General features: G+C 47.7%; 1 protein-coding gene across 1 annotated transcript in view; it reads right to left on the bottom strand.

Moving 5' to 3' along the window:
- Parva (parvin alpha) overlaps positions 1 to 16,509 on the bottom strand; it is a 155,254-nt gene that overhangs the window by 41,542 nt on the left and 97,203 nt on the right. The window contains exons 2-3 of the mRNA XM_028875855.2: positions 2,890 to 2,979; positions 2,095 to 2,165 (exon numbers count right to left, since the gene is read on the bottom strand). Of these exons, the coding sequence (XP_028731688.1) occupies positions 2,095 to 2,165; positions 2,890 to 2,979 (161 nt within the window). The remainder of the gene's footprint in view (positions 1 to 2,094; positions 2,166 to 2,889; positions 2,980 to 16,509) is intronic.

The raw sequence follows: 16,509 nt of genomic DNA on the forward strand, positions 1-16,509 counted from the left end.
GGTGTCACCCCTGGGCCAGTAGTCCTGGGTGTTATAAGAAAGCAGGCTGAGCAGCCTTGAGGAGCAAGCCAGTAAGCAGTGTTCCTCCATGGCCTGGGCATCAGTCCCTGCCTCCAGATTCCTGCCTTGAGTCCTGACTTCCCTCGGTGATGGATGACAGATTCTAAGCTGAAATAAACCCTTCCCTCCCCAAGTTGCTTATCATCAGTGTTTTATGACAGCAAGCGAAACCCTAACTAAGACACTACAGTTAGCCTCTCTAGTGTGGGCAGTACCAGTGAGTCAGCTGACCTGCCCTGACTCTGCCAGCCCTTCCCCCAATGGAATGGGCTTCATACCAGGCAAGGGTATGGCCTCTGGAGTCATGTGAATGGGTCAGAACCCCAGCTCCACCTACTCACTTGTGTGAGCACCACAGCCATCTACAGCTGTGCACACAAGTGTCTGCCCCTCTCTGGTGTCCATGATGTACATGTGTCTGCCCCTCTGGGATCTACTCACAGCCCGGTGCACGTGCACACTCTTGTCATCTCTGAGCGGGTGCGAGTCCATCTCTGTCATTTGTGAGTCTGAGGCAAGCTTGTTACTTCCGTTGAGCCTCTGGCTCCTGATCCCTAATGGTGCAGACTAACGTACTCTCCATGGTAGGTGGTAGACAAGAATTACCCACGACAATGGCCAAATACTCCATGGAAGCAGACCTCAGCACATCCAACACTCGCCCTTGGGTACTTATTCTCCCCTTAATTTTCTGAGACAGGGTTTCTTCAATGAACCTGAAGTTGAACGTTTTGTTGAGACCCGCTCTCTCCACGCCCCTCTTCCCTCAGTGAAAGGCTTCAAGCGCCTGCCAGCACACTTGGTTTCCATCCCGTGGGTTCTAGGATCCAGAGTCAGGTCCTCATGCTCGCACACCAAGCCTTCACTCACTAAGCCCTCTTCCAGGGCCCCATCTGTTGGCTTTTATGAAAGGTTCTTCCTTTCCTCACTCCCTTCCAGCCCACGTATATGAAATACCTGCTATCCACGGCATACTATGCTAGACTTTGGGGATAGAATGGCTCCAAAGAAAGGGAAGTTTCCAAACCCAAGCAGCCCACTGGCAGGGAGGCTAGGAGAGAGAGGAGAGGAAGGGAGAGGGGAGGGGAGGGGGTAACGAGGGAGGAAGGGAGAGAGAGTGTGCAAGAGAGTGATCACCTACTCCAGGGGCTGGAGCATGTGAAGACTCCACTAAATCCAAGGGGCCACTGCTACACAGAGAGGCTGAGTCATAGCAGTGGTCATCAGAGAGAACTTCCTGGAGGAAGTGGTATACAGGAAGCCAGAGACAATCTGAGCAGAGGGAGCTGCTTAAACAGAGGCCTGGGGACAGGGAGTGCTGCAGCCAGCATTCAGCTGTCCCTGTGTTGCTAGGTAGATGATCTGAGGCTGAAGAGAGCCAGAGCAAAGACTCAAATACCACACGACCTTGCATTTGATAGAAAACCACAGACAGGCTTTGAGCAGGAAGACACTAGGAGTAGACTTGTGAACAAAGAGGAGGGGCACAGGTCGGGGGACAAGAGACAGGTGAATGGCAGAGGAGTTACTGCATGGTGACCAAAGTGCTACATGTAACATATAGTCTCCCTCCTCCCCACCCCTTCTTCCTCTTTCCTTCCTTTCTTCCTCTGAGACACAGTCTCAAGTACTCCAGGCTAGCCTCAAACTCTATGTTGCTCAGGGTAACCTTGGATTTCTGGTCTTTCTGCCTCTACTTCCTAAATGCTGGGATTACCGTCATGTGCCACCATGCCAGGCTATGATCTGCTGGGGATCAAACCCAGAGTTGTGTGCATGCTAGGAGAGTATTCTACCAGCTGAGCCACACTCCACCCCCCAATTCCATCTCTCTAAACCAGCTAGATCATAAACCATTCACTCGGCTTCCTAAGACTTAGTTCCCTCATCTGGAAAATGGGGCTGTTCCTAATTCTGACTTTCTAAGTTCCTTTGAGGGAGGACTGTGTCCTTCTTGTAGTGTCCCCTGTATGGTGCCTCCACAGAATAGGTGGTCTGTGGACACCTGCCAAAGCTCTCCTTATTTCTTCTTACCTTCATCAGCTCTTGAAGCTTGGGATCACTGCGTGAGTTTGGATCCACCATCGTCCGCACCTCATTCTCCTCTGTAAAAGGAAACAGTTTCTGCACTGGGCTGCCGCCTACTGCAAAAAGAAGCTTCTCTGATGAAGGCTGAGAGCAGCCAAAGTGCTGGGAGACGGTAACTGTGAGCGTTCAGCTCCGAGGGAACATGGAGGAAGAGGGGACAGCAATAATGTAAGAGCCAGAGGAGGATGGAGAGGAGCACTGTGACACGCTGGCTTCAGGACACTTGTGGCCACTACACTCACGAACTCACAGCAGCTGTGGCTCCCTGAACCAGATGTGTACAAGATCAAGCCAGGGAGAACTCCAGCAGGAGGGGCTCCAGAGGCTCCGCCCCTTGCCGAGGAGTTAGAGGCAGTTGGTGGCTGCTGAGGAAGAATGAATGATTCTTGGGTGGTGTATCCACTTGTGGGCTGCCTATGTTCCCGTGGATGGCTCCTCAGCTCTGCACATACAGGCAGCATTCATTGGATTTGGTGGGTCATTAGAAAGAGGAAGAGGAGGAGGAGGAGATGAAATGGGAAGGGGGATGCGTTGGGGGGTTTGGACGTTGGAGAGAAAACAGAAGTGAATACAATCATATTTCATTACATACATGTATGGAATTCTCAAAGATTCAAAACTTTAAATTAAAAAATAGAAAACAATCCTAAAACTGGAACAGAGCTATAGAAAAAGAAAAGGAGTTCGGTGGGCGTGTCTAAGCTGTGGGCACTAATCTATTCTAGGCACAAGGGCCCTTACCCAGCATGGTGTCCTCGGGGTCCAGCTCAAAGGAGATGGGACTCAGGGGCAGGTTGATGGCGTTCATTCCTTCCTCCTGGAACTCGGATACTGAAAGACAAGAGGAGCCTGGTCACACGTCGGGGAAGGATGACGGGGTAGGGAAGGACTCTACAACATCCATGATCAATACTGATGTTGAGAGAATGTTCCTCCTCCCCCGGACAGCTAGCTCATAGTTGCTCCCCAGCCTGAGATAAATCCACAGCTGCTTTTTCCTAAAATGACCTAACTGTCCCTTTAATCTCAACTTCCTGCCTGTCATTCCTTTCACTTTCCTGAGAAAAAGGGAGTCATCGATGCAGAGCTCCATCTTCTCCCAGGGAATATTCTGGAACGAACAGGAGCAGGATGGGCACATCTACTCTCTGTCTTCGGCCTCTGCCTGTTCTGCCTCCAGGGCTCACTGACCCTGCCTTCTCTCTGTGGACAGGGTGAAGGCGGCTGTCGCTCTCAGGCTGTTATCTCCTGAGCCTTTTCCACGAGCAGTTGACCCTTTCTGAGACATTCTTCAGATGACCCCCGCCCCCTGCATCTAACCCCAGCCGCTGTGTGGGAACATCCCAGGCTCTGGGCTCTCAATAACTATGGTACCAGGTCTAGGCACTACCACTTTACAGTCCTTAGCTGAAAATGAACTTCTAGTAGGGACCACTAACTTAAACATTTTTTATTACGTTTAATTTATTTCAGTGAGTGTGTGTGTGTGTGTGTGTGTGTGTGTGTCTGTGTGTGTGTGTGTGTCTGTGTCTGTGTGAGTGTGTATGTAACATGGAGGCCAGAGAACAACGTGGAGGAGTAGGTTCTCTCCTATCACATGGTATGCAGGGGTTGAACTCAGGTCACCAGCGTGGCAGCATGCATCATTACCCACCGAGCCATCTTGCCAACCTGACTACTAATTTCTTTTCATTTTTCAAATACTGTAAATCTGCAGTCCAATTTAGCAAAAGAACCATTAGAGCAGGTTAGTGACCTAGAGCCCTGCTCCTACAAGCACACAACCCCACATGAACCTTGTAGGAAAAGATTCCTGCCCAAAAGATTCCTGTGCTGCACCACACACTGGGGGTTGACCTTGGCTTACTCTCCTAAAAGCTGGAACTCACACACTCACTTGTTGCCAATTAAGCACGGAAGGGTCATTTTCCCTGAAGGTGTTGGTCACTGGGAGGTTTGAAGGTGCTAATACAGGAGCAGTAATCAACCTTAATGAAAGCAACAGCCCATCTTTCCATTTCGTTCATTTGTTCATTCATTCATTCATTCATTGTTTATTGACTCAGGCCTCCCTGATTGTAACACAAGGCAGCTACTTACCCGTTTGTAGCTGGATAGGGAAATGAGTCAGCTGCACCAACATAGAGAAACAGGTGTCACCTTAAAGGGACATTCACATTAGGAAGTCCCTGGCCAGTGGATTCTTGTATGTTATGTATGCATATTGTATGAGTGTATGCATGTATGTGGGTGTACAGGCCCTGCATACAGGGTCCAGAAGAGGACATCGGATGTCTTCCTCTATTGTTCTCTGCCTTATTCCTTTGAAACAGGGTCTCTTACTGAGCCTGAAATTTCTGCCCTCAGTGCTAGGGCTGCAGGCAGGTACAGCTATGCTCAACTTTTATGTGGGTACTGGGGATTCAAACTCAGATCTCAGTTTGTGGAATAAGTGCTCTTTCCCACTCAGCCATCTCCTCAGCCCTGTGAGCGGCAGGCTTTTAACATTCCTCAGACATTACCCGACTCCTGTCTCCAAATTCATTCAGCTGCTTTTCTATATAACCCTCCACAAAACATAGCAGGAAAATACAGGTGACCTGAAAGCTTCAGTGAACACATACAGGGCTGCAGTTATTTTCCAGCTAACTGCACTTCTTTCTTTGGAATTCCATGCACTTTGCTCTTTTCTGGACTCCTTCCTTCCTTCCTTCCTTCTTCCTTCCTTCCTTCCTTTGAGACAGAGTCTCTCTCTATAGCTCTCTGAATGGCCTGGAACTCACTATGTAGACCATGTTAGCCGTGAACTCACAGAGATCCTCCTGCCTCTGACTCCTGAGTGCTACTGCACCTGTCCAAAGCACAACTTTTATTACTCAGCACACCCTCCAGGTGACTACCAGGTGGTGGAAATAGCCTAATTAAATACAGATGTGCCCGGAGGCAGCCCAGGCTGCTTCCATGGATGCTGAGGCTCCTCCTGACTTCTTCTGACTCTTCAGCTGGTCTCTTCCTAGCTCTGTGGGGTTTTATACAATCATTTGAATCTCACTGAATTAAGTACTCACATCCTTAGCTGTACCAAACACATTTGAAGTCCTTGGTGTCTGCGGTCCCCACAGCACCATGATGCAACATTTCCCACACAGGAAGTCTAATTGTCTGATGTGTTCTTAGGAGATCTAGTTGGCCTATACACTGAGGATGTTCATGTGAGAAGTCCAGCCAGGCCTGATGAATGAGCCTCTATTTACAACTTGTAAGTCTACTGAGATCTCAAGTTTAGACATCCAAGACAGAAATTGAGATTCAGCACCTTCATGCCTACCACAACCATAGAAAAATAAATCCATTCTTTCTCTGTCCTTCTCTTCCTCGGTGGGAGGTACCACTGTTTATACCAGGGATGTCCCACCTGCTGCTCACGGGCGCTCATAGGTATTCTCAGGCTACATGTGACCTAAGGTAGCTATGGATATGGCCCAACATAGAATTGTAAACATACTTAAATCATGATGAGATGTGTATCTGTATGTATGTATATATGTGTGTATATATGTATGTAAGTGTATGTATGTGTGTTGGTACCTTGGTTGCATGGTGCTTGGGCGTTAACTTAGAAGATGAATGCTTTGTATTAAAATGTCACATGAAATAAACATGCATATTCTTTTGAAGCACCTGGTTTACCTAATGGTTCAAGTTGAAATCTGGAGAGACATTACTTGGGCTCTTTTCCCTCACCCTCTTTATCAAACATACAGACTGGTGAGCTTGCTAGGCCCCACCCCACCAAGCCAGGACCCCAGTCTAGCCCCTCCTCCGTAACACTTCCCACCCCCAATCCTGGCTCAAGCCACAATTCTCCTCCATCTGTCCATCAGAACCTACCTACTTTCTCTTGAATTCCCCACCCCAGCTACTTGCCACTGTGCAGCCAGAACGCTCTATGAAATGCAAAGGAGCCGTCCATTCATCCATCCTCCTGCCTCAACTCCCCCACAGTCGCTCATCACACTCTGGACTCCGGGCTGTGACTTTCAAGGCCTCTGCTCAGCCTTCTGCTGCCCTTAGATTTTCTTCACAGATTGTCACCACTTGAAGAAATCACTGTAGATATGCATTTCCAATGTCCCCCAAATCGGAAGGCAAGCTGGATGAAGTTGTTGGTGACAAGGTCTGGTGTGGCTCAGGCTGACTTTGAACTTACTGTGTTGCTGCTGCATAATAGTCTCCTCCGAGATCAAAACATTCTACCCCACAGAAAGCCTTTTTAAGCAGATAGAGAAACAACTCAAAATAGCTCCAGGAAGTCCCTGAAACTGACCAGATTCACTAGGCCCCTCCCTGACAGATTAAGTGAAAAATGCTGAGAATCCCCCTGTGGTGGCTGGAATAAGAATGTCCCCCATAAGCTCATATATTTGAATGCTTAGTTATCAGGGAGTCATCAGGCGCTCTTAAAAGGATTAGGCGGCGTGTCCTTTGGAGGAAGTATGTCTCTGGGGGTGGGTTTTAGATTTCAAGAACCCAGGCCTGGCCCGGTGGCCCTTTCTCTTCCTGCTGCCTGCAGATCCAGATGTAGAACTCTCAGCTACATTCCAGCACCATGTCTGCCTGTGTGCCGCCATGCTCCCTGCCATGATGGACTAAAATCTCTGACGCTGTAAACAAGCCCCAATAACACGCTTTCTTTTGTAACAACTGCCAGGGTCCTGGTGTCTCTTCACAGCATTAGAACAATGACTAAGACACCCTCCTCAGACAGAGGAAAGCTAAACTGCCTGGAAGAGCTTTAGACCAACTGAGGCACCTGGAAAGGACACTCTCGGACCTGGTGAGCTGCCTGCAGGCTGTGCAGTGTGCTCGGCTTTGTGAACTGTCACCCACGCTGGGGTGGGCTTTGGCGATACTGTTGTCTTTGAGTCATTTCTGCCTCTGCAGGTAACTCCTCACCCATATTCCTGTAAGTAACCCCATAAAACTCACGGTTCACCAAATTGTTCCTTGCTGGTATCTCAACTTTGGTTTGTCATGGGTTCCCTAGCTGGGGTGAGTAGATGTGTGTATTGCATCTCCCCAGGAAAAGTTTGTCACAGAATAGCCAAAGATGACCTTGAACTTCTGAAGCTCTGGCCTCTTCCTCTTGTGCTAAGACCACAAGCATGTATTATCAGCCCCCTGGTTATGTGGCCCTGGGGACTGAAGCCAGTGCTTAGTTCGTGCTAGGAAGTAGTCTACCAGCCTAGACTCACCCCCAAGCCAGGGGAAGCTTTGTCTTCTATTCACTATCAGATTCCCAAGGAGGCCAGACAGCAGAGTGCCTAGGAACTAGACTGCCTAGATTCAAAGCCAGGCTCTACCACTTCCAAGCTGCCTGACCTTGGACAAGTCCACTAGTTTCAGGTGACTCAGTTTCCTCATCTACAGGACGGGAGTAATAATAATATTGCCAAGTTCCTGGGTCTGTTGGAAAAAGAAAATGAGTTTCTAGTCTCTGAGGAGAGCCAGAGAAATACAACCCACGACTGCTACTTAAAATGATATCTCTAATACTCCTCCACCTGGCAAGTATTCATTGAATAAGTAACCCAGATCGCAAAGATCACTCTTCAGGGCACAGGCCAGACACTGAGGCAGAATTTGCCTAAGGAGTTTAGGAAAGGCCTTCCTTCATGTTGTCAGGGGAGGGGGGAGGGGAGGAGGAGGGAGGGAGGGGATCATTTACATTTTAGTCTGAACTTGAGCCTGGACTCTGTGTGCAAGCACGTGAATTTCTGAGATAACATTTGCAGCTTGTGGTTGTTTAGTTCTTTTGAGACAGGGTCTTGCAGGTAGCCCAGGGTGCCCCAGATTCACTATGTAGCACATCCTGGCCTCAAACTTGCAAATCAATCCTTCTGCAACCAGTCTGCATTTTGTGAAGGAAGAAAACCCACATCTGTCCCAAATGCAGCTGGAGCCAAGGTATAAGCACAGCGATCTCTAAATATCTCCTAACTAGAAAGATGATATTCCCAGCCAGGACTCCTAAAGGTGGGTCTGAATGAGGTCTCCCATTGTGGAGCACTGTTCAGATGTTTTCAGAGGAACACAGCTATGGTCAGAACTCCGCCCTCTGGCCTGCCTCTTTAATTCACTCACAGAGACATAACAAGCCCCAGAAGAAAGGCTCAGATATGCTTGCAATTGGAAATGGGTGTTTGGAAGAAACCATTGGGCAGGAACCCCATTCCCGTTCCATTAACCGCTGACTCGGAGCCAGTTGTTTGTAAAAGCCAATATGCAAACTGCTCAGTCTGCGCCTGGCCCCCGCCCCACGAGGCCCCATTAGCAGCCACTTTCCCAAAAACAGCCCGCCTGCTTTGGAAGGTTCCTTTCTATTCAGCCCGAGCAGGGCCCAGCAGCGGCCCGCTTGCCAATCCCTGAGCTCGGAAAGACAAAGGGCCGAGATTGAATTTTCTCAGAGCAGAATCTGAAGATGTTGTTTACTCTAGAATGGTCTGAGCGCTCGGCCTGAGGGTGCAGCCTCTAGCGGCTCACCGGCCATTAGTCATAACTTAATAAAAGCGTAAATGGTTAGCTGAAGGGCGGGCTGGGAAAGCTCCGAGATTGCCTTAGTTCACCCCAGGAAAAGGGGTTTCTTTCTTTCATTTTATTCTCTAGAAAATGCCATCTGAAATGAGGTCCAAGTGGCCAGCGGAAAGCAGAGATGGGGATTTAAAAGAGCTGGATTCAAATCCTCCTCTGGTTTTTATTAGCTGCAGGACCTGATGTGGCTTCCTGCAGTTAGGTCCAAAGCGATTCTCTCTGAAATAACAGAGAAGCTGATACTTCTGGTTTCCTCCAGTGTTGTTATTCTTTTGAAGGACTCCCCATTTTGGTCTAGGAGTTAGCTGTCCCTCTTGTGTCCCGGGGAGATTCCGATGCTCCCCACCTCAGCATTGGGAGGGTCATAGGATACAACTCTAGTCACTAAGCTGTGAGTGGAAGTATTTCTAGGAGTTTCTAGGAATAATTTCCCTCCAGTTAAGAGAGAGTCCCAAGGAAGGTAAGTGCCCCCTTCCCATCATCACTGTATCAGGTTATCATGTGGAAGTCTGCATGGATATTTTTATAGCCACAGGTGAGTTAGCCTAAACAGGAAGCTAATATGCTGAAGCTGGCAGGAATGAAGGAAAATGAAGAAGGGGTTCTGTTGATACCCCTGGAACCACCCCTTACTATTTAAACTGGAAAAGTAGATGTTTTCTTGGGGCACAACCTACTCAATGCCCAGGAACCAATATTACATTGAAAGCTTAGGTCTGTAATTGGTGGTAATTTTACCTCCCCTTTCTCTCCAGGAGGAACAGAATAGCCACAGGGCTTGCTGAACCCTAAAGTTCTATGCCTGGGGACCCAAAGAACCCCAGGAGAGAAACAAGTCTGGAAAAAGGAATGAAGAAAGGCTCTAAAAGAAAAGAGCGTTGGTGGGTGGCGCTCAGCCGGTAGGGGCGCTTGCTTGGCACGCGTGAAGCATGGGTTCCAGGTCCAGGAAGTGGAGCACACAGCAACCCCAGCCCTGGGCAAGTGGAGACAAGAGGATTAGAAGTTCAAGACCATAGGTTTGAGCCTCTCTGCTTATATTCAGTCCACGGATAAGCATCACTGGGTGCCTCCTGTGGAGTCTGGAGACCTGCCTCACTCTGCTCCCAGGAGTGGGAGAGACAGGCCGGGGAACAATGGGATCAGTGTGCTGCACTCCAGGCACCAGATGGGAACCAGAGGAGCTTCTGGGAATGAGGCTGATGCTGAAGTCTGGGGGGTGGAGGGGTTCCTAGAAAAAGGGCCATTTGAGTAGGACTTTGGAACATCTAAATTCTCATCTAGCACGAGTAGACCCCCCAAAACACATATGTGTAAAAATAGGGAGGTTTAGGTAAACAGGGTATGGGTTGAGACAGTGGCCATGGTGTCTGAATGCTAGATTGGAGCGTGCACATTCAATGAAGGGGAAATGAGGGAGGGGGGCAGAGAAGTGGATGGGCCCAGAGTGTTAGAGCTGTGGGCTTAACCGTAAGGAGAAGGTAAAAGCAGAATGCCCCCAATGAACAAAATCTAAGGGAGTGCCCAAGGCTGCAGGAGGTGCCGGTATCACTGTACAAGTTACCGCTCTCCCACATACGAGAAAGAACGCCTGGAATTTGAAACTAAAAGCAGTGTTATTGCAGTAGCCCAAAATGTAACGCTTAGGGAGAAAGCAAACTAAAAGTGAATAGGATTGACATATGGGCAATAGAAACCTCTCAGTTAAAACCATAGGAAGCTAGTTCCTTGTTATCGACAAACTGACCCTGAAACTCGCATGCAAAGGCAGCACAGAGTACTGACGGCAGACTTCAAGACACTGGGAAAGCTATCGGTCAACACAGGATGGCACTGATAAAAGCTTAATGGCATAGAACAGAGAATCCAGAAACAAACCCAGACCGGGTCTCATGGATCCCTGGCTAGCCTTGAACTTATCATGTAGTTGAAGGTGATCTTGAACTCCTGATCCTCCTGCCTCCACCTCCCCACTGCTGGGATTATAGGTGTGTTCTATCACCCCGGGCTTAGGCAGTGCTGGGGATGGAACCCAGGGCTTTGTGCATGCTAGGCAAGCCCTCTACCCACTGAACTCCTTCCCAGCAACCTCCTTCCTCTCTGTTGAGACACAAAGGCAATTCCACACAGAAAACACAGGCTTTTTAACAAAGGATCCTGCAGCGATGACTAGATGTCCAGAGGTAGAAAAGTCAACGTTTCCCCAAACTTGAAATAACCACAGACCTAAATCTAACGTAGGACGCTATGAAAAGCCTCTCTGACCCCTCAAAAAAAGGGGGAGCACTGACCTTGGGTGTGGCAATGCATTTTTAAGATAAAACAGTAAGGAAAATCTATAAAGGAAATCTGTTGAACCTTATTAAAACACCCGCTCTCTGATGGGCACGGCTAAAGACTGAGAAGGGGCCGGAGAGATGGCTCGGTGGATAGAGTACTTGCTGTGTAAGCATGAGGGAGGACCCTGCGTCTGATCCCAGCACCCGCTCACAGTCGGGCATGGTACCACTCAGCTGCTATCCCAGTGCCCCTATGGGGAGATGGGAAGTAGAGATGGAATTCCCCGGCATTCATGACCAGCTAGCCTGGATACCCAGTGACCAAACAAGCAGATCCTGTGTCAAACAAGGCAGAATGTGACACTGGAGGCTGTCCTCTGACCGCCACAGGTGCACAGTAGCGTGTGCATGCCTGCGAACACATGTGACTGCACATATACACATACTGACTCATGTCACACACACACACACACACACACACACACACAGTGGATATGTCAAACTTGGAACACTTCCAACAACAAAATAAAAATTATGTTGGTTTATAAGCAAAGGCATAAATTAACTATCCAGGCATCCATATTGATATAAACAACTGAATAAATTAACAAATGAGGGAGAATTTGATGTAAAATTCCAAATAATTGCTGGGTTTAGTGACACTCACCTTTAACCCCAGTACTCGGGAAACACAGGCAGGCAGATCTTCGTGAGTTTGAGGCCAGCCTGGTCTACATAGTGAGTTCCAGGACTGCATAGAGCAGTGGTTCTCAACTTTCCTAGTGCTGAAACCCTGTAGTACAGTTCCTCGTGTTGTACTGATTCCATAAAATTATTTTTGTTGCTACTTCATAGATGCAATTTTGCTTCTCTTATGAATCATAATGTAAATGTAAAATCTGTGTTTTCCAATAGTCTTAGGCGATGTCTATGAAAGAAAGGGTTGTTAAATTCCCCCACGAGGGGGTCATGACCCACAAGTTGAGAACCACTGGTATTAGTGAGACCCTACCTCCTAAATAAATAAATTAATTAATAAATAAAACTGCAGATAACGTCGTCCATCTTTATTGTTCAAACTGGGTCGCAATTCCCCACTCCTTAGGTGTGGCCTGAGACAGCCACGCACCTCGCTCTACAGTACTGTATGGAAAAGAGGGGCAAGGCAAGGCTTTGCACTGGAACATCCTGACATGCTGCCGCCTCAGCGACATGACAAGTCAACATTAATAGCCATGTGGCATGTGGATTCCACATACTATTGATAGGATGAGGTAAAAATGCTACTTTGCTTTTCTTCTCAAAAGGGACATCTCAAAGCTTAATGTGGAGAAAGACTTCAGCCACTTCCCAGGAGAAGGATAATGTAAAAAACACTTGGCCAGGGGCCAGAGAAATGGCTTACCAGTTAAGAACACTGGCTGCTCTTCTAGAGGACATGGGTTGGAATCCCATCATCCATTTGGTGATTCACAACTGTACCAGGCATGGATGTGATGTACAAACATATATGCCGGCAAAATACTCACACACATGGAAGGAAGGGAGGGAGGGAGGGAGGGAGGGAGGGAGGAAGGAAGGAAGGAAGGAAGGAAGGAAGGAAGGAAGGAAGGAAGGAAGGCAAGCAGACAACAGCAAAACCCAAACACTTGGCCAGCTCTCCTCAGAACTGTCAAGGTCACTGAAACCCAAGTCTGCAAAACTCACAGCCAAGGAGATCTTAAGAGAGGAGGGAGCTGGGCACAGTGCCCCACACTTACGGTCCCAAGGCTTGGGAGTAGAGGCAAGAGGATCAAGGGTTCAAGGCCAGCCTTGGCCTCAAAATGAGTTTGAGGCCAGCTAGGGATATAGGAGGTCCTGTTTTCAAAAATCAAGACCAGGGCTAGTGAGATGGGTCAGTAAGTCAAGGTGTTTACTGAGTTTAATCCATAGGACCTACACAGTAGAAGGAGAGAACTCATTCCTGAAAGTTGTCCTCTGACCTCTACATGTGTGCCATGGCAGACATGTACTTCTACACCACCAAATAAATGTAAAAAAAAAAAAAAAAATGAAAACAACCAAAACCAACCACTATGACGCTGAACTACAATTTTAACAAACATACTGTATTTAATAATGTAAGATATCAGTAAGTGTGGGATCTAGAGGTGGGGTATGAGGAAACTACATCTCTGCAATTCTTCTGTGACTCTAAAACTATGCCAAAAGAATATTTTAAAAAGTTAATATAAATTTACTACTTGTCCTGGCTGGCTTTATGTCAGCTTGACATAATCTGAAAGGAGGGAACCTCAGTTGAGAAGATACCTCTGTAAGATTCAGCTGTAGGGCATTTTGTTAATTAGTGATTGATGGGGGAAGGCCCAGCCCATTGTGGGTGGTGCCACCCCTAAGCTGGTGGTCCTGGGTTCTATAAGAAAGCAGGCTGAGCAAGCCATGATGAGCAAGCCAGTAAGCAGCACCCCTCCATGGCCTCTGCATCAGTTCCTGTCCAGGATTCTGCCCTGTTTGAGTTCCTGAACTGACTTCCTTTGATGACAAACAGTGTAAGCCAAATAAACCCTTTCCTCCCCAAGTTGCTTTTGGTCATGGTGTTCCATCATAGCAACAGAAACCTTAAGACACTACTGTTGTAGAAAAAATAAACACCATTCATGGGAGGAGGGTAGAAAGAAATCCATAATTTTAGAGAGCATGTAGATTTCTTCCCTTCCCCAGGAAGATGGTGATTTGTTCATCCTGAATAGAGTTTTCTAGACACATCTGTACAGAAACAAAACACCAAGTCTCACTTTATCACAAAGTCTCACAACAAGGGCTACACTCATTATGATCCAAGAGTCCAAGAAGCCAGGAAGAAAGTCCAGGGCTGTGATGGTCCGGCTTCACTGTCAACTTGACTGGATTTAAAATCACCATGGAGACACACCTCTGGGTGTTTCCAAAAAGGTTTATCTGAGGAGGAAACATCCACCCTGGATGTGGACACAGACTGAATACGAAGGAGGAAACGGGGAGCTGAGTACCAGCACTCATCTCTCTGTCCTCACACTCAGTGCGACCAGCGTCCTCACGCTCAAGCCACCGAGACGTCCCTGCCATGATGGACAGTATCTTCAACTATGAGCCAAAGCTTCCTTCTTGGAGTTGTGTCTGCCAGGTATTCTGTCACAACAAGAGAGAATAAAGCAACCAATACAAAGGCTTCGAGGAAGACAAAGAGCCTCCTCATTGCTGAAGGATGCTTAAGGGACTATTTTCACTTTCCAGGAAAGGGGTGGGTCTCACCAGTGGATCTACCACTGAAGGCTCAGGGTTTGCTCTCACCTCCCCAAATCCAAGTTTTATTTTCTATTTGCAGCCCCGATATACAGTCTTTGTGTCCAGAGTTTCTGGACTGGTTTTCAGTTGCAGCAAAAGCCTGTTACTAGAAACATGGCGGCTTACAGCAAGAGGTGTAGGTTAGAAGCTCAATGTGAGTCTCACTGGTTTAAAGTGGAGACACCAGCTGGGCTGCATCCTTCCGTGGGCTTCTAAGGAAACTTTGTGTTCTTATCTCTTTGTCCACATTCCTTGCCTCTTGGTTCCTTTGAGCCATTTCCAAAGCCAGTACTGGGTGGAGTGGGTAAGTTTTCCTGTTGTATCTCTCGGACCCTTTTTTTCTGTCTCTCTTGTCCACTTTCAAGTACCTTGTACTCACACTAGGTCGACCTGGGTAATCCAGCATGGACTTCCCCCAAATCCTACCCACAACCTTTATTCCCTTGTGTCACATAAAGTACTTGTTTGAAGATTTCATGGGAGTTGGGGCTTCGGTATCTCTGGAAAGACCATAATGTCTACAATGGCTTTTTCCATGGATTGTGGAATTCTTCTTTCCTCTTGCTCTTCCTTCCAACATATGGGTTCACTTCCCTTCTCGAGAGATTGCCAAAAGAAATGCAAAGCCCCAATGCTGCCCACCCAATCCCTCAAACAAGGGAAGCTCTATTACTTAAAAAAAAAAAAAAATGATCCTTGTTTTCACAGCTATCATAGATGAGGCAGGAGCCAGGCCTTGGTGGCCGCAACACAAGGCCAGAGTCAAATCACATGTTCCTATACTCTCTATAGCTATTTAGTCTCACATACACACACACACACACACACACACACACACACACACACACACATGCACGCATGCACGCACGCACGCACACACACACACACACACACACACACGCACGCATGCACACATGCATGCACACATCCTGAGGGTGGGGAAATCAGAGAGAGAGAGAGGCTGGCACTGTGATGGAAAGGGATGGAAGGATCCATAGTCCTGCATCTTAAAATTTCCACCAGTTTTTAATTTGGTAGGCTTTATAGCTGCTGCAGAGTTGGAAGGGAGCCAAACAGTGACCACAGGCATGATTTTATTGTTCTGCCCAGCACGTGGTACAGCTGCCCTCCAATTGCTAGCAAGCTCAGAGAGAGAGGGGGCAGAACTACTGTTTGGCTCCAGGCAGTCAAAAAATGTGAATGGAAACATTTGCTGAGGTCTTAAGTAAGCCATGAGAGTTCAATTTAAATAGGACACGGCAAGTGTGTGTGGGGGGGTGGTCGGTGGAACAAGACATCGATAGGCTTTGTTTCTTTCATGCAATGACTTGTTGCCTTTTTAGAGGGAGAACCATACTGCTGCCTTGACCATAAAGTTTACCCAGGGCTGGAGAAATAGCTCAGCAGGTAAAAGTGCTTGTTGTAAGCCTGATGACCCGAGTTCAATTCCCAGGACACATGGAGTGGAAAAAGAGAAGCAACTCCAGCAAGTTGTCCTCTGATTTCTATACACACACACACACACACACACACACACACACACACACACACACGCACGCACACGCACTCACACAATTTAAAAACTCCTTAAAGCCCAATCCTATGCAAGCAGATGGTTGGGTGATGTTCTGGGTGCATATTAAGGTGAGGTATCACATCACTGTGGATAGGTGTGAATCTGGGTATGTTCACACAACCCAAGCTTTGAGAAGAATGCAGAATTTAATCTAGCAAGCTGGCTAACTATATGTCCAGTGATCTGTCTAGTCATTAGAACTGACCCTGATTATCTCCCTGGCTCCTAGGCATAGAGGGGGCCCCTCTGGTACCAGAAGCCATGAGTGCGTTGGCAGATGAGCCCCAGATTGCCGGAGCTGGCCAATTCCTATGGTGGCTCTCAGATTCTAGCAAAACACCAGGGATCCAATCCTCACACTTAGCTTGGGTGATGCTTCTCTGGGAAGAGGGTGTTTGTTCTAGTTTTCTGTTGCCGTGGTTAAATACCTTGACAAAAAGCAACACAGGGAAGAAAGGGCTCAGAACTCCAGATTATAGTCCATTAATGGGAAAAGTCAAGACAGGAACTTAAATATCCTATCTTCAGTCATGAGCAGAAAGACAGTCAATACATAGAGGCCTGCGTGCTTCACTTTTATATATAGTGAACTGC

This window comes from Peromyscus leucopus, chromosome 1, assembly GCF_004664715.2.
Source record: "Peromyscus leucopus breed LL Stock chromosome 1, UCI_PerLeu_2.1, whole genome shotgun sequence".
Taxonomy (NCBI): Eukaryota; Metazoa; Chordata; class Mammalia; order Rodentia; family Cricetidae; genus Peromyscus; species Peromyscus leucopus.